We start from the raw sequence: 26,713 nt of genomic DNA on the forward strand, positions 1-26,713 counted from the left end.
TGCCAAAATGTTTATTTTCAGAGTATGACTGATGACAGCAGAGATGTGTTGCGTTTTTAGTAATCAGTTAAATATTTTCATTAGTTGTTTATTATGCTTTTTACACAAAAAAACATGTAATTGGCACATTTGAGCAACATGGCAAAATGTGTTGCTTTAAACTTCGATTCCCAGAAAGCCTTGCGTGACAGCAGACGTAACCGAGACCTTTTTTACTGACTGACAGCGAGCAGCTGAGTTAAGTAAAGTTCAGCTGACAAAACCACAGGTTTTGGTTTTATTTTACTAGTTGATTTGAACGCAGAGGTCGCACAGCCGACCTCGTTTTATGTTTAATACCAACGTACCCGAAAAAAACAGAGACAGAGGCTAGCCATAGTTAGCATCGCTGTCAAGCTAACCGGGATAAAAAGAAAAAGTACATTTCCCGTGTAGACTTACAAAATAAACCCACACTCGAAGCGTTAACTAGTTTATATTATTCGAAGTTTAACGAACTGACCAATTTGACAAAAAATACAGAGCAAACATTTAGCTTTATAATATATCAGAAACAGGTTACGTTTTTGGTGTAACGTTAATGGAATAACGTTATTTGACTAACCGAAAATCAACAGGAAAGTGACGTCAGTCATTTCAAATGACATGGACTATAAAAAATTAGCAATATTTGGTGGTAGCATAGTAAACTATATAACAACAAAAATATACAGTAATGCTGTGAACTGGTAAATATGTAGTGAAAACATATTTTTCATCAGATTGGGGCTCTATTTCGAAACGTTTGTTCCCATCCGCATTCAGCGAAGACCCGCCTTACTCTGCCTCTGATTGGCTCTGACCGTGATATTCTTACCCTAACCCAATCATCTCACTCCTCATGGCTAAATTTACCCAATCTAACCAACGAAGGCAACAAGTACTGGCCAATCAGAGGCAGAGTAGGGCGGGTCTTTGCGGAATGCGGGTGGGGAAAAAATAAGGCTATTTCGAAAGCTGTAACCGGAAACGGATTAGATAATATGTATGACTTGACACCAGTAGGTTTAGATGATCGTTAATAACTGGGGCTCCCCGGGATTGTTCACAACAACAGAGGAAGGCGCACCAGCTCTGACCAAATACAGCCGAGTCGCGTTTGTCAGGTCCTGTTTTGGAATTAGACAAACGGAAACTAACGTTAACGCGTTCCTGCTGCTTGTCCTGCTTCTTCTTTTCTGATAGCTATTGTTTGTACCGAGCTAGCTTTGTCCTTGGGTTGCTGAAATATATTTACACAAATCGTTGTGGAATATGGCTCAGCATGGACATCATGTAGCCAGTTCCCAAAAAGCACTAATGCTGGAGATGAAAAGTCTCCAAGACGAGCCAGTCGAAGGGTTCAAAATAACTTTGGTGGACGAGTCGGACATGTACAACTGGGAAGTAGCGATATTCGGACCCCCAAATACACACTACGAGGGTGGTTATTTTAAGGTGAGTAGCTAATGTTAGCTAGCAGTCGATCTATTGTTCTTTAGCTAGTAAAGAAAGGTTGATTTAGCCCACATTTCAGAAATGTAGTCATAAAGGAAAACCTTAATGTAACGTTAACCGTCTTCGTGAACAGCACGTAACAGTTAATAACGTTAACTTAGCTAACTGGCAGTTCCCCGTTTACAGTGATTAAAAAACAGTTTTTCTCCTCTTTGTCCAACTTAAAATCTACTCAATTTAGTCAGAAAGATCATATTTTAGTGCTCCCACATAGTAGACATCTTTACTTTTTTTGGTCTGGCTTATTTTTCCTTTAAATGCAGATCAATTGAGGTCCCTTACACTGAGGGTCGGCACATGATCACGTTTGACAGAGTTAACTTTGTATTAACATGAAACAAAAGGTTGTTAGCTTTAACCGCCTCAAGCTTTAACGTTAGTATGATTAGTCAAGCTCATCATCTAACTGATTGAATCATTTCCTTTGTGTTCATCACTGCTTATTTCATCAACAGCCTTAGGTTGAAGAGGCTTTTTTTTGTTTGTATATTCAAATCAACTAAATGGAGCCAATCCATTAAGCAGGGTAACCTTGCTTTTGGAATGTAGATAGCCCCAATCATTGCTTGTCTCATTTATAACAACTCATAATCTTTTTAATTTGTTTTCTAGTATACTCCCCCCTCCTGAGAGTGAAGATATGTCGGTTTCACAGATCTGTTGTTCTGTTGTATGAGTCTTTGTGATACTGAAAAAGAAGTATCAACTATTGAAATGTCCTGGTTGAATAAAATCTAGGTAAAAACTCCTTTCTTTAGCACTTAGGTTAATGCTGAATGGTAAGATGATTTTTTAAGTGACAGGAACATCAGTTGTACACTTATTGTCATGGCTCTGACCCTTGACCTGTGAACTACTGGTTGTTTGTAGTTTTTGTTCAGCTAAAAGTTGGAACCTGCGTATGGACTCATTTTTAAGTGCTACTGTGAGCTACACACCCTGCATTGTAAATATAGAATCGCCTTGCATGTGTTGCCACAGCAGAGAGCCTACTGTTGATTTAAGTCGAACGTAAACAAGTGTGTGAAAATCAACTTCAGATGTGCAAAACACTCAAGGGATTGTTTGTTTGTTTTTAATACATGGCATATGTATGGTCAGATATGTAATATTTTTAATTTCAATCAGTTTCTTTCAGCTATCACAGCTAACTGGAAAGGGAAACTAAAAAATAGTGGATACAGACAGCAGGTCTGTGCATCTATTACATGGTGTCAGAAATGGCTGTCCAAAACAAAGATAAATAATTTATAATGTCATTTTACAGAGCAGAGGCCTTACTGCTTCTCTGCGTTCAGTCTGTACCTTTTGGGTACATTTAATATTTTAATATCTTGGAAACAATTTTTCAGAACAATTTATAAAACAACAATCTATTCTTGCTCTAGAATCTTTCAAATTAAGATATTCTACAAAGTTACTGCCTCTAAAAAACAACTTAACATGTTAACATTGAACAATTATCATAATGTAGATTTTGTAATGAGGAAGAGGAAGACCAGTTGCATTTATTATCATCCACATGTTGCAAGTTTGTGGACCAATATCCGAAATGAGCTAGAACCACTCAACATTTATTTTAAACTTACCTTTAGACATTATGTCAGGGGTTCTGGATGACAACGGTCCCCACATAATGAATAAAATTATTCTGTTAGGTAAAATATTTATATTAAAAGCTCAATCAAGAACTAACCTGAATCTAAATTTCTTTAAAAATACATTGCAAAGTCTGTTTCTCTTGTGAAAATAATTGCTATAAAGCATTACAAAGTAGCACAAAACAATATGAAATGGGAAAAATTTGTGTTAAATACACTCTACCTGTCATATGTATACTTTATTTTCTAAATGTAATGGTAATGTCAATCTAATTATTTGAACTACTGAGAGGATCCTATTAATTTTATTTAGACATTTTTTATTTATTCATTCTTTATTTGTTCTGTTGGTGAGGTTCTGTCATGTCATCATATCGTTGTGTGTGTTCTGTGTATTATTTGCCTGTGCTGAGGAGATTGATACTCGCTGGAGTTTCAAGTCCTATTATTTGTCCTATGAAGCACTTTGATTCATTACCTCATTCCAGCAACGTCAAATAAACCGCTGGTTGGTCTGCTTCAAATGTGCCCTAGATTATTTTCTTGTATATTAAACAAAAGATAATGAGTTTCTATTAAAGTGGTACAATAGTGCCATCCTACTGAGAAAAAATAATATAGGTCAGGGCCTTAAAACAAGATTTAAATTTGTCTTATAAAGTAGCCGAAAATAATAATAAAACACTACATACGTACATGGTTTCTTTACAAAGGCTTTTTGTTATGGGCTCATAATGCTAAGTCTCGCGTTAGCCATAGTTGTTTTCATATAATAGCTCAATTGTAATGTATAAGTGACGGCTCCCACTGTGTTCCAGCATATTTCAATGGCTCTCAGATTGTAAACCATCACTTAAGCTGTACAGTGCTCGCTGCTCTGTGAGTCCAGTAATTTTGAAGCCTGTTCATTTCGCCCCTGGTCTTTTTCAAGCCTGTAAACACAAGCAGAGGGCCACAGCCAGGCTACCGTAGACGGTGCAGTGTGTCTGTGTGGGGTGCTGTGTACAGGATTCCTTTGTCGGGCCAGGAATGCACAGCCTGCCTGTGAAATCCACCGCATGGCTGTGACTCATTGTTCTGGGCTAGGTTTCCATCCAACCAGTTTGCCATATTCCTTTAAAAAAAAACAAAAAAAAAACACCCTGTCCTGACCAGGTTACCCAAACAGGCACTCGTTATGGCACGTCGTAGCTGCGTGTTCATCAGAAACAGGTCACATAATGACATCACATGAAACCTGGCTGAGTCAGGTGTTTATTTTGGGTGTTGTTCACAAAGAGTCACGCTGACGAATATATCACGTCTGCAGGCGCACAGTGGACTGTGACGTATCGAAATGTCATTCAGACAGCGTTGGATAACTGTCTAAGATCCACCATGTATAAATAAACACTATATATAAACTGATCATTGATTGGTACTGACTGAGACGTATCTTAGCTTTAAGGTCCTTTGTGTGTGTGTGTGTCTTCAGCTTCGTCATGTGAACTATCCCTACAGGCTCTGGGTGTCTGGTGATTACTGGCAGGGGGCCAGTCATGGTCCTGGTCCTGGGACATGTATGAAGCAGAGCAGGCAGGTTGCCTTTTGCTCAGAGTATTAACAGTGACTCACTTTGCGTGTTGTTATTCATGCAGTTTGAATATGCAGAAGATCCAGTGATTGTGATATTTAAACTGCCTACTTTATGTAGTCAAACACTGTTAATCCGAGCCTTAAATACGGACATCTTTTTAAAATGCTGCAGCGATTAGTTGATTAATTGATCGACAGAAAATTAATCTGCAACTATTTTGATAATCAAATAATCATTTCAGTTATTTTTCAAGCAAAAATGCTAAAATTCTCTGGTTTCAGCTTTTCAAATTTGAAGATTGGCTGCTTTTGTTTGTCATATATGACAGTAAATCGAATATCTTCACGTTTTGGACTGTTGGTTGGACGACATCACAGTGAGCTCAGAGAAATTGTAAATTGCATTTTTTCCACAGTTTTTAAAACATTTCCACATAGACTAAAAGGTTAATCGAGAAAATAATCAGCAGATTAGCCAACAATGAAAATCAGTAGTTGCAGCTCTATGGACAAGCATGAACTAATGCTCCATAACACACACAGCATTTATAGCCTTGCAATAGCCTCTAAAATACATGTAACCCAACAATAAAATACATGCAGAACTGCACAAAATGCAAAACTCACACAAAACAGCACAAGGAAAAAAAAATGACGCAATAAGGATCACTCATGACTACATGACCGATTGCTCTTTAAAAACTGTTTCAGTTTGAGTTTAAAATGATCTAAGTCATAATCCATATTGAGCTCTGTGCATGTCGATCCCCCCCGAACAGAAAAAGCTGTCTGTCCAAGTGAAGATTTACCAAAGGACACCTGACAATTCCCTGTAAACACACCTCATGTTACTGAGCCAGAAACCCTGAGAGGACCCACTAGGTCACTGAACAACTTAAGGAGCCTGGTGTATTTAGGGCATTTATAGATGAGATTAAGATTAACGGATTTCATTGAATGATCAAAAGTTAACACATTTAATTTCTTAAGAACATGGTAGTAGTATGATCTTGTCCGCTTCCTGTCCAAAATTTGAACTGCTCAGTCATAAATCATCATAAGCTGCTTGATTGTTGTAGATTCTACACACAGTAAATGTAAGAAGATCATGGATTGCATAAACGTATTTGCAGCATGAAACGGTAAACAGTCACTGAGTCTAAATGTATGGAAGTTTGCCGTTTTAACATCCAAATTTTAGGTGTGAATCTAGAGATATTTTACTTCTAAAAACTGTTTAATACGTTTTAGTACTAAGACTCCTTTATTCTCTAAGCTCTTCTTTTCTTTCTGTTCTGCTTCTATCTGTTTTCACATTTTTTGATCCCAGGAAAGTCTTGCAAAATCAACAAGTGCCACTTCGTGTTTTTATTAACGTCACTCCACAGTCATAACTGGTTACTTGGCTGCATTCAACATGTCATCTGGAAAAATAATACCAAGCATACTCCCTTGCTTCATTCATTGTTTAGTTGTTATAGCTACTTATTTTTGATTTGGATCCCAATTCTGCCTCCCCAAGATTTTGCAATCTTGCTGTTTGTGAGTGCTTGCAGTTTTGTCCAATACTTGTATTTTAAAAGTTGGTGAGTCATAGCTCATAATCTACGTGGTCCTACTTAAAATCAACTCACTCCACAACAAGCCAATACTAATTACTCCACTGCTGTAGGGGCCCAGGTAGTATACTGGCTCTTTGTGTCAAGTATTACGTTTTCTAGTATACAAGGCCAAAGCACTAGCTAATCTCAAGCAATCATGCATGTTTAGGATTTCCATCTTTATGGCAGAGTACCATAAAACATAAAACCTCCTTTTTGATCTGCTTCATGGGTTAATAAAACAAGGACAGCCCTAAAGACTTGTGCAGCCCCCATAAAACTCCACTTGAGAAATATGACATTGCTTTTTCTGTGACCCCAGAGACTGTCAATTCAGATTTGACCTCCTCCAGCTCTGTTTTGTGTCAGGACAGCAGAAACAGATACACTATGTTCTAGCTATATCTACAAATATCAGGTCATCTAGTTGTGTTTCAGAGAGGTTTCTCATGGTGATGTACAGCACAAACTATATTGTGTGTGTGAGAGGCAACATGGGACTTAGGCTAATTTTTGTAGGATGTGATTACGATGTAAATAGGGGTCTCTGCAGTTTATACTGTGAAAGGAACACGGTGCTGCAACCTATGATTATTTTCATTATTCATTAACCTGATAATTATTTTCTCGATTAATCATTTTGTCTATAAAATGTCAGAAAAATGTTGATCACTGTTCCCTGAAGCCCAAGGCGACATCCTCAAATGTCTTGTTTTGTCCCGACCAACAGTCCACAACCCAAAGATATACAGTTTACCATCATAGAAGACTAAAGAAACCAGGAAAGATTCACATTTAAGACCTTTTTTTCTTAAAATATGACTCATAATGATTAATCGATTATCAAAATAGCTGCTGATAAATTTTCTGTCATTTGATTATTTGACTAATCGTTGCAGCTCTAGACACCTTCACTGTGTGCTGGCTTAGTCACTCCCTCACTAAACACTGACACACCACTGCTTCACAGAAAACACAAGAAAAGGTGTGTTTCCCTTCGGTTAAAGCCCAGGCCTGCCTGTCTTTTTACACTTGTCTTTTTTTTGACAATCAGTTGACATTTGTGCTGAGCAGCTGACTGTGTCTGAGCCTGTCTGCCTTCCTTCCTCCTCTGGTTCACACTGCTTCATTCGCACAGGCTCCATGTTAGCCTTGCAGCAGCAACAGCAGCAGCAGCAGAGGGGAGGGTACAGGCAAGAGGACCCAACCCGGCTGCAGAGGGCTTGGCTGGGCTGGCGGAGTCATGTTTCCCCCCCTCTGGCTGTGTCGCACAGAAACGAGAGCAGGGCAGAGGAAAAGAGAGGGGAATACAGAAACAGCCAGATCAAGAGAAGGCAGAGCCCTTCCTTGCAGTGGTGCCCCCTTGAAAGGGGAGCCTGCTGCGAGCAGAGGTGAGTGTGAGGCCCCAGCAGACAGTTATAACCTTCCCCCTGAAGCCCCGGCCGTGTGTTGTTTCTCTCTTCCTGCGCCCATGTGGTAATCACACCTCTGAAAACAACGCTGCGCTGAGCTGTTTGTTTGAAATTTCAGTTTGTAACAAAACTCCAGCGTTTGATCCTTTTTACCTTCTCCTCCACTTCCTCCTCCTTGTGGTTGGAGAGCTGTGTTAATGAGGCAGGGGCCTGTTGGGTATGAACATGATAATCTCTGGGACCCGCGTGTGTGTGTGTGTGTGTGTGTGTGTGTGTGTGTGTGTGTGTGTGTGTGTGTGTGTGTGTGTTACGCTGTGGAATTTGCTCTACATGAGGACCTTTTTCCTCATCGTTCAGTGTGAAAGTGTGGGGTGGGTGCAGGATGTGTGTGTGTGTATGTGAGAAGGTAAGGAGGTGCACCGGGAGAACAGAATGATTTGTTCTGTTCAGGGTCTTTGCATTGACCTGGTTTACTTTGCTTGTCATTCTCCACAGGGTGGGCACGTCCTCTCTCCTTCCTGCTCTCTCTGTCCTTCTCTTCAAGGCAGTTTTTTTTTTTAGGTCACAATCCAAGAAAGATGTTTCATAGAAATAGATCAATCTGGTGTTCTGTATTCTTTGTCTTTTTGTTTTGTTTATTTGTTCATTTTGCATGCTTGCCAGGAAATTACCCACACCTTATGTCCACCTCTTAAATGAGATGTTTAGAGTAAATCACCTTTTGAACACGGATACTGTTAATTCTGCGCTCAATCCACTTACGAGGCGTGACATGCAAGCCAGCGGTAGCATGTAGCAACAAAATGTACTGAGGGCTAGCGCTTTGTGATAGGCGGAGATCTCATTTTGAAGCGACACCTCCTTCCCCGCTACCTGCTCGATCCAGAAACCTCACTTCCAAAGGATGCAGAGAAAAGTGAGCACATTCAAATGTGAATGATGGAAGCTCAAAAGAGAAGCAGAAAACTGGTATTAGCCTTCTAAGACCCTGCTGCATCATCACGACCCCTCCTTCATCTTATGTTTTTACTCTTCAGTCTGGTTGTTGAGATGCTGCAGAGTGAACGAGCCAACCATGCAGCCTGTATGTGTGTAGGCCTCAATGGTATTTGTATGCATTGCTTTTGTTTGCATACAGTTAGTGGCATTATGTTACGAGGAAAATTGTTTTAAAGCCTCTGGCTATAAGCCGCATTGTGAAATCATGCTCTTACCTACTTACAAGGATCAGTGCTTATCCTTTTAATGTATATCCCCCTCACCTTCCTGCTTTAGTTGTTTCTCACACTCAGGCATGCAAGATTGTTATAAATGAAGCTATTTTACTGGCGGTGTTGATGGACAGGTCTCCCAGCAACAAGCATGCAGTAAATCAGTTTTTTAAAAAATGTAAATACATACCATTTCAGCGTAAAGATGTTTGTTCTTCACAAGTCTGAATGAGCGGTACGTTTTTGCAACAAAGTTGGACATAGTGTATGTTCTCTTCCATGTTTCATGTCTTTTTGTTTCCAAGATAGCTCAAAGCTCACAGTTTGTGCACTAAAAATGTCTCAGTCTTTCAGGTGAAGCAGCTAAAGAGCTTTTCATTCACTTACTTTTTGTGGAGTGTTTTTTTTTTCTTGGAAAATCAAACTTGGAATACAAACAACCCCACTTTGCTCACTGGAATCGTTGGCACAGGTTTATGCTTTTAGTTTTCTTTGCACCATTTCCATCGTTTTCTGAAAGTCATGCTGGATGGCTACCGATGACAGAGAATCTTGTATCTGTCAACTCATCTTACCGGGGTCGACAGAAAGAGTGAGTTGGACATGATGTGGAAGGATGGAGAGAGGGACGTTTCCCTAACTATACAAGCTAGGATTTTCTTTGTCCAGTTCTCAGCCAGTGCACAGATATGATCTTGATGCTTATATTGTTTTGGAAGACAGACCAAGCCCTCACTGTGGCCGCCTGGCCGCCCTCCTCCTCCTCCTCCTCCTCCTCCTCCTCCTGGCTGCTACGGGCCATGCTGCTGCCAGCCTGTAATGTGTACAATGTTGGCTTGAACCCTGCACTCTGAGGGCCGCCAGCTTTCTGGCAGGGTCCGTCAGACCCAGGGATTTTTTTTTTTTTTTTTTTTTTCTCCTACAAGCGGCATTCTCTCAGGACTGTGTCAGTGTTTCCTCTCTGCTCTGGTTTTATACGGTGAGAGCAGGTTTATTCAGCTCTTAACAGGCATAGTAAACAACAGCAGATTCTGTGACTATTACTGTTCCTACTTCTAGCTTTTGGTTCGGAGCATTGATGTTTGGTTCAGGGTTTAAATGCTTCAGTGCATGCAAAGAGGGATAAGAGCTTAATGTTAGAGCACAAGTATTATATAGAGCACAACCCCCTTTATTCCAAGTGAAATCCCCCCCCCCCCACTCCCATCCTCCTCCCACTACCACTCCACCACCATCTCCCCTCCCTCCTGCTCATTGGTTCACTGTGGCGAGGACCAGCTGACCATGCCGAATCAGCAAATGTGGGCAAGTGTGTGTGTGTGTGTGTGTATGTGTATGTGTATGACAGGGGGATCAGCAGAAGGTTTCATGCTGTGAGTGACGTGCATGTGTGTAATCAGTGTAGTCGGTGTGCGTGTCCCCCTCCCTCATCCCTGCCATAGCACGCCTTATGGAACAGGAGGAGGGGTCCTTCACACACACACACACACACACACACACACATCTCATAGTTGTCTTTTATACAGTGTGTGTATGCGGCTGAGTGGGTGTGGTGTCAGTGCGAGCACATATAATAGCAGAACACGGGTGTGAGTAGTGGATTGTCTTGGGTTGCAGTGACAGCTGGAGAGGACAAACCCCCACAATGTCTTTATACCGCCAACCAGCCCCCTCACCCACCGGTGCTTCTCTAAGCTGCGCACACTCGGCAGCTGAATGCACTGCGAGCCTCCCTCCCTCCAACACCATATTACATTACACTGTCATTAGCTCCTCCATGCCCAGCCAACTCAGTAGGGTTTGCCATGACTCCACAGCCACTATTTTTAGGTTTCTTTCAATCACTATTAAGGTCGATCAGCATGATCGTGGAGGTGTTCATTCAGAAGCCGCTTGTTGCAGCCGGAGTTGCAAACATAGGTCTTTGTTGAGAAAAGCTTTCAAAATGAAGCCTTCACTCCTCAGCAGCTGTCCGTGTGTGTATGTGTGTGTGTGTGTGTGTGTGTGTGTTTGTCTGTGCTGCTTCTGCGGCATTGTACAGACTTGCATTCTGGATTCAGCCCTGGGAGGCTGTGAGTGTGTCTGTGTCAATCAGCAAGATAGTTTTAGCATAAATATGTGTGGAGGCAAGCCAGTACACACTGTTGGTTTTTCTGTAAGAAAGCAACACCACTAGCGGGCTAAAATTATATAAAGGATTCCCAAACGGTAACAGTTTGGAGTGAAGTAGTCATGACTTGTCTGTTGGAAAAGAAGAAGCATAGATGAACTGCCTTCCTCTCATGTTGCCTGTATGTGTCTTCTCTCTTCAGGCTCGGATCAAGTTCCCCGTCGACTACCCATACTCTCCACCTGCTTTCCGCTTCCTCACCAAAATGTGGCACCCGAACATTTATGAGGTAATTAAAAATGCTGAAACAAAATGTAACTCCTCAAAGCTTTTGTTACTTAGCTAGTGTAAGTAGTAACATTCCCCCGATATAAGATTAGATGAAATTATAAAATATAGAAAGCATTCAGATATTAAGATATTCAATAAAGACTGTATACAAGAGATATTTTACTTGTCTGTATTTGAAGTATCAACTGCATCTAAGTGGTAGCAACTAAAATATTATCTAAACATGCTGGTATATGATCTTGTGTCCACAAGAACGGGGATGTGTGCATCTCTATCCTGCACCCACCGGTGGACGACCCACAGAGCGGGGAGCTGCCCTCAGAGAGGTGGAACCCCACACAGAACGTCAGGTACGCAATGTGATGTCCCCCATCCCTGTTTATGTACAATGAAACATAAACAGCAGGGTTACTATTTTCTTTTCTGTCACATGTCGGCATCTTGACCAGACAAAATTCTGATTGGGATCGAAAAGTTGTCTCTCGAGATAATTTTGTGGTTTGGAGTCAGCGTGCAGGTGTTTTCATGGATGCTGATGTGCATAGAACCACGTTCCTTCTACTGTCTCATCGTTAATCAATCAATACAGGCTGAAGGATTAGCAGAACATGCCAGTGTTTATTGCAGCTCGAGGCACATTTTTAAGCATTACGAGATTTACTTGCAGCCATTGTGCCAACTGCAGTACAAGTTTTCAGATTGATGTCCTACCTTCCTTCCAGGATTTAGATAAAGTTTTCCTGCCTTACAGATAAACCTAGTTTACTAGTAATTATCTTGTTGTGGTATGACAGTTAGCTTGAAACTCTTCCTTAGTTTCCTTCCTTGTAGTAGAGTAAAAATAATGTCATCTTTTGGTTTGCCAAAGTTAGCATTATGCTAATGCAGCTGATGGCATCAGCTGTTTTTGAAATGTCTTTGTTGTGGATGTTTTCAGTGGCTGATCTGAACCAGACTTTGCCAGTGAAATTACAACTTTTGAAGAGAAACATTATCCAGATCATAGTTATTAAAAACTGCTCATGTGATGGTTTGAACTGAACAACTTAAAAGACACACACAACAATCCAGGTTTGTTACCAGCCTCCGGTTATGTAAGATCTAGTGGGAGCAATGCTAAGTAGCTTATGATCTGCAGGTACTGGCTCTGCTTATAATATAAAGCTAGACAGTTGTTTGAGATCTTCCAAACATGATGTATAATTCATATCTATGTATTTCAGATATTTACTCGACACACATTAATTCATTCAACTCCTGACGCTTCTACTTGTACAGTATACATTCTTTACACACACAAACTCTCATAGCTGGGTAGAACTATGTTCACAATAATGTGGCCTCTGGAGCTCCTGAGCTGGTGATGACAAAAAAAACAAAACATTCCCACATTTTGGTCCAAGGAAAGAGAAAAGCGGTTGAGAGAGCTGGGGGAAGATCACATGTATGAAAACAGTTTAAGGGACCAGACAAACTGTACCTGCCAAGCCTTTTATTTATTTATTTGGTGATCAGTCTCTTGGTAAAGTATAAATAATGTCTGTATCTCTAATGAGTGACTCTTGGAGTTGAGAGCTAAATTCAGCAGATGAGAGCAGAGACAAATGGATTTTCTGGGGTTTAGGGGTTCATCTCTCACCCTCCTCCTCTCTGTCCATCTGTCTTTGTTTCTTTCCATCTCCGTACACCTCTTTGTCCTGCGTTCTCAATGTCTCCTGTCTCGTCTTACCTCCACCTTCTTCCCCCTCCACCACCCTCCCCACCCATTCCTCTGTTTCCTTTTCCTCCTCCTGTATTTGTTTCACCTTTCCTCTATTTTAATCTCTCTCCACGTTCTCTCAGGACCATCCTGCTCAGCGTGATCTCTCTGCTCAACGAGCCCAACACCTTTTCCCCAGCCAACGTTGACGCGTCCGTCATGTACCGCAAGTGGAGGGACAGCAAAGGCAAGGACAGAGAGTACATCGAGATCATCAGGTACATTGAGGGACACACACAGAGGGCACTCTTCACACCTCATATGGGAGCTTGTCAGTGCCGCAGGTACACAGAGTACCAGCGCTAGCTGAAGCCTCATCCGATTATTTTTTTTTAAAAATTCTCTTCCACTTTCTTGTTTCTTTCTGCCTCGCAGGAAGCAGGTGCTCGCTACCAAAGCCGACGCAGAGCGAGACGGCGTCAAGGTCCCTGTCACGTTGGACGAGTACTGCGTCCGCACCCAAGTCCCACCCACAGACGACGGCTCCAACCTGTTATACGACGATTACTACGACGACGAGGACCTAGAAGACGATGACGAGGACGACGACGAGGACTGTTGCTATGACGAGGACGACTCGGGCACCGAGGACTCCTGACCTCGCCTCCCTGTGATGTCACCCCTGCCCTTCGTCGCCCCCCCGAACCCCACCCCTCCCACCCTCTTCTGTCATGGACTGAACTTTAATCCCCCTCCCCCCTCCCGCTCGTTCCTGAACCCCATCATCCTCACTTAGCACAGGCCCCCTGTCCACCTGTCACATGTGCAGTCAACAGTATGCACACTAAAACCAGATGCATTGAAGAAAAGAAAGCTACAGAGTTGTTTTTGTTTGTTTTTCATGTTTCTTTTTTTTTTATTTTTCATTTCTGAGTAGAGGTTACACACATGAACAGATTGAGTTTTGACTTCCTTGCCTGCACTGATAACGAGAACTGGTTTGAATTCCCCCCCCCTCCCCCCAAAGTGTTTTATCTCAAAGTCCTTACTCCCTTTTGGCTTTGAGTTGAACAAAGCCTGTCTGATGGCCAAGTTTCTTTTAAAAAGTTTGGCCAAGGATTGGGCGCGCCTTTTTATGATATCATCAGTCGGGAGGAATGCAACGTCACAAGTCAGATCAGAGTAAAACAAAGCAGAGGAAGCTAATTTAGGGCAAACCGGCATACAGTGCAATTTTGTGCGTGTGTTTAAAAAAAAAAAAAAAAAGCTGAGTCACTTCCGTCTGAGCCGTGCGAGTGTGTTAAATGTGTGTATGGGTGTATGTGTGTGACCTCTGGTTTGAAGCCCCCCGTCACGCTTCACCTCTGACCTTTTTGAGCCGCAGGGCTTGTGCTGCTCCATACAGGGAAGTTATCCATTTCAAAAAGCCGTTCACTCCCTCGTGCCTTCCCTCACTCCCTTTTTTTTCCCCCTCACAGACCTGAATGACTCGTATCGGGGGTGTTGGTGGGGGTGGGGTGGGCCTCAGGCTCATAAGGTCTCAGGTGGGGAGATACTGTGCAAACAGCGCCCTCCTGATGGAACAACTTTTTATTTATAGCAGCACCTGTCAGATTTGTTCGGGGTGTGTGTGTGTGTGTTTGTGTGTGAGTGAGAAAGGTAAGATCGAACAGCTGAACTGAAGAATGGAATGTAGATGAGAATCCCACAAACGTCCTCTACCGACCACCACGCAGCCTTCGGTGTACAAGCACGTGCTCCTAGAGGCCCGGACACATTAAGAAACGGCTCGCCAAGGCTGCCGCTCATGAAATCCAATGTACTGTATTCAAAAACCTATGCAGTCAGTGCTTCAATCTACTTCATATGCAGTGCTTTAAACGTGGCAGTTGAGCTGAGCCTTTCAAACAGCGGCCGGAACACCTCGAGCCAGACCGACCTGACCGCTCTCAAGTCCAGGTCTGTATCTGCTGCAAGGGGCTTCGGACCGACTGCGTCCTTGGTTAGAGACAGACATGTGCAGTCGTATCCGTTTTTCTGTTTGTTCTAGTCGGTTGGTTTGTTATTCTAAGCCAGAGTAGCACAAGTCTCCCAGAGCAGAAGAAAGAAGATTGTACACCAGCCTTCACAGAGCACACCCCCTAGTGGTGACTGCGTGTACAGGATGTTTTGTATTTTTTTTTGTTTTGTTTTGTTTCCCCCTCTCCCACTGGGCCGCAGCCATCTTGACTCACCTGAATCGATGAACCTTGTTGCCTCACCGGAGATCAGGTAGCAGCGTGAGTGATTCACAAGAATGAAAAATGTGCCCGATGAATATGTTAGACTGTTTTTCTTTCTCTGGCTTACTGTCAGGATAAAGACAACCACCACCCAACAGTATTTCTGATGAAACTCTCAACATCATGGCCATGTGACCATTTTTCCGTTGTGCGCGTGTGTGAATATTCGCTGATAGTTTATAAGATGTGCTCATTTAACCAGGCGAGAGGTGTGGAGGAGGAGGAGAAGAAGAAGAAGAAGAAGCGCAGAAATGGGAAAAGGCATGGGGGGGGCGGGGATAGAGGGTTGATCTTCGAGCATGAACAGGAGAATGTGGTTCTTCACTAGCATGCTGTTATGACGTGTTTGTGGTTTTAGATCTGCTATAAGGGTCCGGGATTGTGTCCAAGGACAAAAGTCCTCCCCTTGATTTTTATCTAAAACGGTTGCATTGTGAATGGGCTGAGGGTTGTCAGTTTGTTTTTGTTTTTTTGGGCTTCTTTTGCTGTTTTGATGTAATCTTTTATTTCCAAATTGTGGTGTGAGCTGCAATGTTTTCTATCTTATATGTATTAAGTGCTAAGAATATTGACCTGATTGTTAAAAACCCAGGATTGTTTATGGAAGAACAAATAAATGTACGGATGGATCACAGAAATATTAAAAACAACAGACGTTGTACAGTACCAAACTGACACAGCCCTGAATATCCAACACTCAATAATTGACAGATTAGCATTACACGGCCTATGAATGATCCTACTTCCCCCTGTGTTTCAATGTTTTCGGGTGAATGGTATTTCATTTTTGTCAAACTACTGTTATTTCTATCGTCTTTCCTCCCTGCTCGTCCCCCCAGTTCTCTGAGCTCTGATTGGTCGCAGCATCACTGAGGAGGGAAAAAAAAAACCCAGCAGTTAATTACAAAATAACAACAACAAGCACCTCAGGAAAGAAAAAAAAAAAAAAACAGCAACCAACAAACAAACAAACATCCTTTTCCAACTGAGTGAACCTGACCCCGGGGAGTCTCACTTTCTGGCTTCGCCCGGCTTCAAAGGACTGTTTACAATCTCTACCTTGATATGCACATGTGGATATTTTGACGATCACTTGATGTTTTTTTTTTTTTTTGTTTGTTTTTTTCTTGTTTATATTTTCTTTTTTTCTTATGGTTTGTAAATCTATTTAAAATCTGAAATAAAGATCTTTATTAGATGTTGATTGATTTTTATTGGATCGGGGGGGATAAACGGCTGATAGTAATATTGGAGAGTTTTAAAGGTCTTATTTCTCCTTTTCCTGTGTTCTCTTATAGACACTGAATGGTGCAAGTGAGTGAGCGATGTGAATGAAACTCAGGGCTAGCTCTGAGAGGTAAGACTCATGTCCTTCCTTTTCACTTTCACTTAATGGTTTCTGAACCTCTAGTGGAAATACAGTGTGAGGAAAGTGCATGATGAGATCTGTACCCAGTAGTCACCCCTGTGAGACTCAGAGGGTGGTGGAGACTATAAAGGATTTCCTGATGCTTCCCATGTTTTTTTTTATCTGACTGTCACAAGAGGGGATTCAAGAAATCGACAAGGTCTCTTCTTTTTTTTCCCCCTTCTTCACTCCAGGAAATGTGAAGGCTTGGAACAAGCGATGGTAAGACTTTTCTGTGTGTTTTGTGAAGTCTGTCTTTTAGATGTACATTGCATGCTTTCTGAGATATAGAGAAAAAGATTAATAGCAAACTTCAGACTCTCAGAAGAGCAGGAGTGGAGTTTTGGTTACATGGCTTGTTCATAAATAAATTTAAAAAACTAGCAGTTTCAAACGTGGCAGATCACTATCATCAGGAGATGAGGCTCAGGTGTTATCTGACTATTAAAACTCCACAAGTCTTCTACATGTAAGTGCCTGAAGTTTGCTGATTTGTAGATGTTTGAACACTTTTTAAACCCTTTTTCTTCAAGAGCTATAATGTTTACACAAATCAGATTGCCAGTTATGGTACTGAAATTTGAATTTGTGAGAAGCTTTTCTTTGGTTTGATAGTTCACATATTGTATGTGGTGAGGTAAATATTTCATGTCATACTGACAGGACATCACAACGTGTTTGGATTATGGATCTTTACAGACACTTCAAAGTTAATGCATTATGATATTGGTTAACAGAAACCACATGCAGTGTTGTTGGAAAACAATGTATAAATAGTTACCAAACGCTAGAACTAAAAGCAATCTGATTTGCTTCTGGAGTTGAATGCAGGAGTCCAGTAATGAGTTGTGCTGGTACTGAGGGAGCAAAGCACAACTCTTGTAATCCTGCATTCAGCAATCACACAATCTTTATTGTTCTTCTCCCTTTATTGTTCTGCTACTTCTTCTTCTTATTCCACTTTCCCTACTTTTTTGGACCTTTTCAACTGCTGCATACTTTGTGCAAGAAAAACCATTCAAATGTCAAACTGTGCAGCTCATTCAACAGATGTGTGCTATCATTTTTCTGTTTTCTAGCATATTCCAGCAGTTTTATATTAATTTTTAAACATCAAAATTTATAATGGGAGGAATTGTCAAACTGAGTTGGAATATTTGTCACTTTGAGACTCAACTGCTCAGACATCCCTTATCCTACAGACCCCATTCAAACTTTAAAACGTTCACAAAACTTTGAATTTTCAAAGTTGTATTCTGTGTTGTGATACCTTTTGTACTTTTGCAGCAGTTTACGTCTAAAGTGAGAGCTTTTACAGCAGTCTTCAGATCTCACAGTGTGTCGTGATCAGGCAGACGGGAGAGCTGGAGATATTTTTAGACCAGAAAAAACAATTCTAAACACTCTTGTTCCCACAGTTTTAACTCCTCAAGCACATATCATACCTTAAATATCATCCTGTACCTTATGTCGCCACAAGCCTCCTCTTTCTCAAAATATAATAATAATAATATATAGTTATATATATGTATAGTTTTTGAGATCTAAACCTCTCCTCAGTCTCCCGTTTCTTAAACTTACAGATTCTCTCTTCCTTCAAACACTTTGTACACATGTTGTGATTCCACAGGCTCAGCTGGTCCTGCTGCCATCTAATAATGTTCAAATCTCTGAGCTAGAAGCCTCATTTTAGGCAAATCATTTTTTCCTCAACAAAATGTGAATTTGTTCTCCGTGTTTCAGGGATCCCCGCTGTCTCTGTGGTTAAGCTCTGGTAACAATCAGCTTTCCCCGTTATATAGCAAGGTTCTGGGTTTAATACCTGCTTAGATCATTTCTCCTCATAGCATTGCTCTTATGAACAGAAGTTGCTTTATATGCTCATCATGTACCATCATTTAATGCGACTCCGGCACTCTTTAATATTATTATTTAATATTTAGATTGATATGCATGTTAAAAAACAGTTATCTTTTGCTGTCAGGTGGCAGTATATCTGAATAGTCCAGTGAAATGCTTCAATCCAAATGATTGTGCTCAAAGATGAAAAGACTTAACAAGATTAATTTAGACACTGAAAAGTATCTTAGTTTAACACTTCACACTCCGCATCCTGAAATCAACGACATGTCAGACCTTTCTCTCCTGTCTGAAAGACTATTTTAACACCATTTAAACCCTTTTGAAGTTCATTCTTGACCTTGGAAACTGTGTGTGTGATGAAAATACTCTTGATTTAAAGGTCCACTTACTTTTTCTGAGCTTTCATCAGCTGATGAAGATGTTAAAAAGGTCAGAATAAGTAGATCTTTGAATTGAGATTATTGTGTCACATTTAAATCATATTAAAGGCATTGCTGTATGGCCTGATTACTTTCATCAAAACAAACAGAGCTTGATGGCATCAGTGAATGACCGGCCTTATATTAGACTTATCTGAAATAACAAACACAAGCCTGGGAAAAGAATGCAAATCACCAAATCAGAGATGTGAGAACAACTCACAGTTCTTATGAGAACAACACACAGCTATTTCCCTCCTAGATCCCTTGAACTCAGACCCATTGTGCTTCTTGCTGACTATTTCCAGCCTTATTGTCTTGATGTGGTCATTGGAGAACTCAGAGGTCAGCGTGGCTGTAGGATTGATATTGTGATGTTTTGCTGCCATCTGGTGCTAATGTCACCAGCGCAATTCAAAGGACATAAAGATACAGTACATTGTACTGTACAAACCAAAAGGTTTGAACACATCACGCCTATTTTATCTTCTCTTCCAGTAAAGCTCCCAGTAAAACACAGAATTGATTTTAAAATACTTCTTATTGTTTTTGAATCTATGAATAGCTCCTTCCTACGTTGTTAACATGCCCACTGAGTCACACTGGACAGATCCCGTAGATCATCAAGCAAAGGTTTCCTAATTATACCTAGAATAAATTCTAAACCAGCTTATGGTGCCTTCAGTGATTATGGTCCTAGTCTACCACATGAACTCAGGTCTGCTACAACGGTCTCTTCTTTTAAAAGTAGATTAAAAACATCTCTTTTTTGCCCGTTTTTAATTAGGTTTAAAGTATGTGGTTAATGGCTAAAACTTTATCTTTAAATCAGTATTATTATTATTATTATTATTCCTTTTTTAATAATAATAATAATAATTATACCCTCTTATCTTATATGTTTTTATATATGTAATACCTTCTTATCTTATATGCTCTTATCTTATATGTTTTTGTCATGTATGATCCCATTTGTTTTTATTTTTGCTTTTGATCTTGAAGCACATTGAGTCTATGCCTGTCATATGAAATGTGCTTTTGAAAATAATGACAATTCCTAGAAAAACCTGGTACACAATGTCAAATCTAGTTTATTTATAAAGATAACTAACTGAAATACATAAGGCCATGCCACCTCACAGCAGTCACAGAAAGCCTGTATGCACCTACAACAATACATTTACACTGTTATTGATCCTTTATGTAACAAGACGTCCATGGTTTTTTTCCATGTCTCAAGGGGAAAAAAAAAAACTTTACTAACAAGGACATGAGAAAAAGTGGGAGGACTAGCTGATAACTGGAAGATAGGATTAATTGGCCTTGCAATGGCAAAACATATGAAAACACAGAAGAGTTTTCCCATGCCTCTATCTTATCCTCTGGCTCATTTCAAGGTGTCTGTCTTCTATTTGTTCCAGCTGCTCTCGATACAAGTTGATGGTCCAGACTCCATGGACAAGAAGGTGGTGTTGATCACAGGCTGCTCCTCGGGGATCGGTCTCAGCCTGGCTGTCCGGCTCGCCTCCGACCCGGACAAAACATACAAAGGTAACTAGAGCTACCCATCAGAGAGGCTTCTTTTATTCCTTATGTGCAAAGGTGTCTTCTAAAAGACACTGCAATCCATCTGACTTCCTTTCCACGTATATTCTGCAACAGATAATTTGAATGTTGTTTTTTTTCGTCTTTGATAAAACATTTGAGTCCAGTGTGTGTGTCCCTGTCTGTTTAGTGTATGCCACAATGAGAAATCTGGCCAAGAAGGAGCGTCTTTTAGAGTGTGTGAAAGGCCTGCACAAGGACACTTTGGACATACTCCAGATGGATGTGACCGACCAGCAGTCCATCCTGGATGCGAGGGACAGGGTTGTGGAGAAACGAGTGGACATCCTGGGTATGTGAGTGCGATCTCGTGTCAGTGTGTTCTGATTAGGACTGTAATTTGTGTGTGTTAATGGGCTTTCCTTCGGTGCATGCAGTGTGTAACGCTGGTGTGGGTTTGATGGGGCCTCTGGAGATCCAGTCCTTGGACTCGATGAGGCATATTCTGGAGGTCAACCTCCTGGGTACCATCCAGACTATTCAGGCCTTCCTGCCTGAGATGAAGGCTCAGGGTCAGGGCCGCATTCTGGTCACTGGCAGCACTGGAGGGCTTCATGGTGAGACGAGCCAATGGTTGAGCAGTAACTGTAACTGAATGTCCACACGTGTTCCGCATGTGCAGTTTTTGTGATGGTTTGATGGAAATCATGATGCTTGCTGCCGTGCATGAAATTTCCAAAATAACCCATCTTGGCACTTCTTGCTCTGTCACAGGTCTCCCTTTTAATGAGGTGTACTGTGCCAGTAAATTTGCAATAGAGGGAGCATGTGAGAGTTTGGCTGTCCTCCTGCAGCACTTCAATATCCAGTGAGTTTGAAGGTCTTCTGCACCTTGTTTTTGTTGTTTAAAGACTGTTGAATGTTTAGTCCGTCTCTCTTTCTCATAAATGTTGATTAAGAGGAGACCATTGACTGGATGCTTTATCCTTCAGTGTGAGTCTCATTGAGTGTGGTCCAGTCAACACTGACTTCCTGGTCAACCTGCAGAAGGCGGAGCTCGGGGACACATCTCTCCAACAGGTTGATACCCACACGGTCAGCCTGTATGAAAAATACCTGCAGCATTGTGGCTCCGTTTTCCAAAACGCAGCACAGGATACTGAGGACATTGTAAAGGTATGTTGCATGTCTATAGAAGATCATTGGTTAACTTAATGTTTTAAATATACTTTAGATAACATGGCTACTTACAATTAAAAAAAACGACCGGTTTCAACCATAAAGGTCTTCATCAGGGTACAAGGGTGAACAAACAACAGGCAATCATTTTATAAACTTGGCAGAGGGTGTCACCCAATCCTGATTATTTATTGAGTGAATGCAGGTGTTTGACAGCAAATGGATCACAATGAGAAGCCATGTTTAAAATAGCACGTTTAAACCAGGATATACCATTGCATCAAGTTCGAAAATCAAAAAAAATTCCCTTTGGAGAAGTCTGCGTAAACAATCGCCGCCCCTGATGGACGTCTTTAATAATTCTAAACCCTCTATCCTCAACAAGGAATCATTACTATTATGTACCTCTTTGACGTGTGTGGCCATGGGGTAGTCCACATTCTGGTTTCTGATCGCATATTTGTGTTCTGAAAGTCTGTCCTTAAGGCGTCTTTTGGTGCGTCTTATATAAAAACAGTTACATGGGCATGTGAGACGGTATACAACAAAAGTAGTGTTACAGTTAATAAAGTCTCTCTGATTGTACTTTCTTCCTGTTTTCAGATCAGTAAATGTCTTTGTTTGAATCACATTTGAACAATGCTTGCATGTGTTAATAAAACACTTGAAAGTACCCAAAGGCCTCTTTAACCACATGTCCTCTTTATGTGCTGGTAGATAACTGTGTACCAGTTTTTCTTTTATGGTAGGAGCTGGTTTGTAGGATATAACTGGTGGTTCTGGGAAAATTGCTCTCAGGTTAGGGTCACCTTTTAAGATAGGCCAATTGGAATGAATGATATGTTTAATTTTCAAGCTGTCAGTAATTGGTGAAGTTGAAGATACTTATCTAGTAACTCTTGATGTAGAATCTTTGTACACCAATATTGTGCATTCAGAGGGCATACGTGCAAGTAAATACTATTTATCTTGCAGGCAGGAAACTATGTCCCCCACTGCTTTTCTTCTGGAACTCATGGAGTGGGTCCTCAATAATAATGTATTTTTATTTCAAGACAAAATATTCAAACAATGTAAAGGTACTTGTATGGGAGCGAGCTTTGCTCCAGAGTATGCATGTTTATTCTTGGGTCTTTGGGAGGAAGAATTCATTTATACCCTCAAAAGAATATTTTTTTTGACAAGATCAAATTCTATTGTCGATTTATTGATGATATTTACTTACATTTTTCAGGTAGTGAGACTGAACTATGATCCTTCCATGATTATTTAAATTCTACCAATGCAAATATAAGACTAAACATGGAATACTCTAAAGAAAAAATACATTTCTTGGATCTCACTATTTATAAAGATGATGACAATGGTTTACATACCACTTTATTTAGCAAAAAAACAGATCGAAATTCTCTTCTTCATTATCATTCCTTCCACCCTCCACATCAAAAAAAGATATATCCTTTATGGACAGTTTCAAAGAGTCAGGCGGATTTGTGACTCTGACTTTGAGAAGCAGGCCAAAAGCCTATCAGAGTGACTCAAGGAAAGGTGTAATAAGCCACATATTATTTCCACTGCCTTAGAAAAAGTCCGACATGTAAACCACAGCAATCTATTGTGCAAGTCTGACAAACAAGAGAGGGATTCCTCCAATTAATTTTTTATCACGCGTTATAGCACTAAATCTCAGAAAATTAAACATATCATTCATTCCTATTGGCCTATCTTAAAAGGTGACCCTAACCTGAGAGCAATTTTCCCAGAACCACCAGTTATATCCTACAAACCAGCTCCTACCGTAAAAGAGAAACTGGTACACAGTTATCTACCAGCACATAAAGAGGACATGTGGTTAAAGAGGCCCTCGGGTACTTTCAAGTGTTTTATTAACACATGCAAGCACTGTTCAAATGTGATTCAAACAAAGACATTTACTGATCTGAAAACAGGAAGAACACTCAATAATCAGGATTGGGTGACACCCCCTGCCAAGTTTATAAAATGATTGCCTGTTGTTTGTTCACCCTTGTACCCTGATGAAGACTAAATAAAGGGTTTTTAACTTAATCCCTGAGTTTTTCCATTCCTGCTCCACACATGAGTGCCTGACGTTTGTTTTTTCCTTCCATGTGATGACTCTTATCTTCAAGAGCACCTGCATTTTTCTTGAGTTTTATATGATCAAGACAGTCCTCGAGCACACCACTACCTCTTTTTCACATAGTTTAGATAATTTGGGTGTTTAAAGGCTGTTATTGATGCCAGTATTTTTGGACAAAAGGTAATTATTGCGCATTTTGTCCGAAGATTGACACATAATTCTGTATATAAGCGTATAACTTTTTCCAAAAAGAAATCCCCCAAATTATAAGAATTCAGTATTTTCTCTGGAATTGTTTTTAGTGTGGAAAAGAATACTAAAAAGCATCTAAAGAGCATCTTAGAACACTAAAATGTTCCCATGAAACAATTCAAGGTGTATGAGGGAAGTCTAAATGTTGGTTTACAGACTATTATAATCCTTTCACACCAGTCTGAATCAATATCTCTGGCCAGCTATCTGAAATCAAAATATATGAAAAAAATGTTCACCAGCTGCCGCATTGAGCATGAGTTTCAATTCCTCCTTTAAAATGAATATGCATAGATTGCACAATTCCAGATTTGCATCTATATAGAGCCGTGATGGAACCTAAGTATATTTATTCAGGTACAATCTGAGGAACTTAATCTGAGCACTTCCATTTTAAGATAATTTGAACCTGTACTGCGCCATATTTCAGAGACTAATGATTAATGTACACAATAGTATATAAAGTAGTTCCACTTCAACCAACCACAACATTAAAATTCTGCATACATGTAAATATGTCAATAATAGTCATCTAATAATGTAATAATGTAACACCAACAGGAACCATTCTGCATATTAAGTACTTAAATTACATTTTTCTGTTGATACCTACATACATAAAACACATTTTTGAATGCTGGACTTTCATTTTCCTACTATTAGTTTATTCTTCTACTGATATAAAATGAGTTTATCACAGCAAGTATTTATGAAGTCAGTGTGTCAGTATACGAGCACCTCTACATCTAGCCGCTGGGGCGTGTTTGTTTTTGTCTCCAAGGTATTTCTAGATGGCATCCAGTCACCCAGCCCTGCATTCAGATACTTCACCAGCGGTGTCGTGCCACCTCTTACCAAACTGAAGATCACAGAACCAGACGGCTTGCAGTACATCACTGCCATGAGCAAACAGATTTTCTCAGCTGAGGAAAAATAACTTTTCCATGTTTGCACGTTTTGCTCTCAGCCAAGCCGTTACTTTAGGTGCTGACTGGCCCCTCTCTGACTGCTTCTATTCTTGTTCGTCACTTATCACATGTTCCATATCACAAAAAATCTAAATACAGACAATTTATAGGTTGATAAATGAGTAATTGATAAGAATTATATTTTGAGTGATACAATAGCTTTTACACCTGTAGGCATATCTTCACTGGAGAAGTTGTTAGCTCAAACTTTAGGCCTTTTTCACAGCACACATTTTGACTTTTCATAGTAGGACAAACACAGGTGCTATTAATAACATTAACAATGTTCTATCCAAGTGTCCCTGTAAACTGTGAAGTTTTCCCACTGTGACATGTCAGAGTGTCCTCTGTAAAAAAGGCCTATTGTTAATGCGAAAACACTGATTTTCTTCTGTAATTTTTGATAAGCGAACAGGGACAACTTCCTCATTCCAAAACATGAAATGAAAACAAAATCAGGCTCACAGGAGTTTCTCCACTGGCAGTGAAAGTAAAATGTGAACTTGCGAATGCTATTAGATATTGTATGTTGTCTGTTGTTTGCTTAAACGCTTGCCTTACATCACCCGTTCAGGGATAAATGAATAAAGTATTTGAAATGAACTAAAATGACTCAAATAATTTCTTTTTTATGCTCGTTGCAGGTTGTACTGTGCAGGGTTCAGATTGTCGTGAGCGCTGTACCTTAATGTCTCTCTCTTTAGCAGTGGAAAACAATAGTGAATCTTTAGCAATAGAGGTTATGTGTCACAAGGCATTAATATTTCGTTGAATCAGAACAGACACTTTATTAATTTTTTTAAAGAGAAGTAAACAGAATACTGTGTATAACAGTTTTGGAAACATCCTTTTACCTAGAAGATTCTCTGTCTGTCCTCTGCTCTTCTCATCTGTCTTTATTTTGGATGTTTGCATGCTTTAGACAAGTAATCTTATATATCTTTTTGGCTGAAGGACTGTCAGTGATTACTAGAAAATGCAATTTCCGAAAGAAATTGCGTGTGATTGCTGAAATTAATTGTGCTACATTGCTAGAAACTGAATTGTATTGAAATTCTACGAAGACTAATGTTGCCTGCACGTGGGATCAAACCTATGACCTGGTGTTTTGTAGGAAAGCAATGCTATGGACTGTGCTAACATATGACACAGCAAACTGTAAGCAAAATCAGATTTCCATATTCAGCTTTTAATTTCATAAAAATAAGCCTTATTTCTTTACACAGCTATATAAAAATCTATACTACTTACTTTTTGTTGTGTCATATTAAAGCTCAGTGCATCACTTCTACAAACATGAGGTCAAAGGTTTGACCCCACCTGCGGGCAGTACTAGTTAGTCTTGGTAAGTTTTCAATACTATTCTGCTTCCAGTAATTCAGTCTAAATAAGCTTTCAGCAATCACACAAAATTTCCTCAGAAACTGCATTTTCTAGTTCCACTACTTCTTCTTCTTCTTATTCCACTGTCCCTACGTTTTTTGGATGTCTTTTCAACTGCTGCATACTTTGTGCTAGAAAAACCATTCAAATGTCAAACTGTGCAGCTCATTCAGCAGATGTGTGCTATTACTTTTCTGTTTTCCAGCATATTCCAGCAATTTTATATTTTTTTAAACATCAAAATTTATAATAGCAGTCTATGGGCGGAATAATCTAA

The 26,713-nt window shown here is 40.3% G+C and overlaps 2 protein-coding genes across 4 annotated transcripts; both read left to right on the forward strand.

The window, feature by feature from the left end:
- Positions 1 to 970: 970 nt before the first annotated feature.
- Positions 971 to 16,245, forward strand: cdc34a (cell division cycle 34 homolog (S. cerevisiae) a). Its single transcript, XM_044361214.1, has 5 exons — positions 971 to 1,476; positions 11,249 to 11,335; positions 11,590 to 11,687; positions 13,180 to 13,314; positions 13,472 to 16,245. The coding sequence occupies exons 1-5, from the start codon at positions 1,294 to 1,296 to the stop codon at positions 13,692 to 13,694; spliced, it is 726 nt and encodes a 241-aa protein (XP_044217149.1). The 5' UTR covers positions 971 to 1,293; the 3' UTR covers positions 13,695 to 16,245.
- A 353-nt stretch (positions 16,246 to 16,598) lies between these two features.
- On the forward strand, positions 16,599 to 25,662 carry hsd17b1 (hydroxysteroid (17-beta) dehydrogenase 1). Of its 3 annotated transcripts, XM_044361212.1 has the most exons (8): positions 16,599 to 16,675; positions 16,921 to 16,948; positions 20,430 to 20,559; positions 20,744 to 20,905; positions 20,991 to 21,170; positions 21,328 to 21,421; positions 21,546 to 21,729; positions 24,867 to 25,662. In XM_044361212.1, exons 1-8 carry the CDS (start codon positions 16,650 to 16,652, stop codon positions 25,020 to 25,022), a joined length of 960 nt encoding a protein of 319 aa, XP_044217147.1. In that variant the 5' UTR covers positions 16,599 to 16,649; the 3' UTR covers positions 25,023 to 25,662. The 3 variants fall into 3 exon arrangements, with proteins under 3 accessions (XP_044217147.1, XP_044217148.1, XP_044217146.1); XM_044361211.1 differs by lacking the exons at positions 16,599 to 16,675; positions 16,921 to 16,948 and having other exon boundaries at positions 20,341 to 20,559; XM_044361213.1 differs by lacking the exons at positions 16,599 to 16,675; positions 16,921 to 16,948; positions 20,991 to 21,170 and having other exon boundaries at positions 20,338 to 20,559.
- The last annotated feature ends 1,051 nt before the right edge of the window (positions 25,663 to 26,713 follow it).

This window comes from Thunnus albacares, chromosome 9, assembly GCF_914725855.1.
Source record: "Thunnus albacares chromosome 9, fThuAlb1.1, whole genome shotgun sequence".
Classification (NCBI taxonomy): domain Eukaryota; kingdom Metazoa; phylum Chordata; class Actinopteri; order Scombriformes; family Scombridae; genus Thunnus; species Thunnus albacares.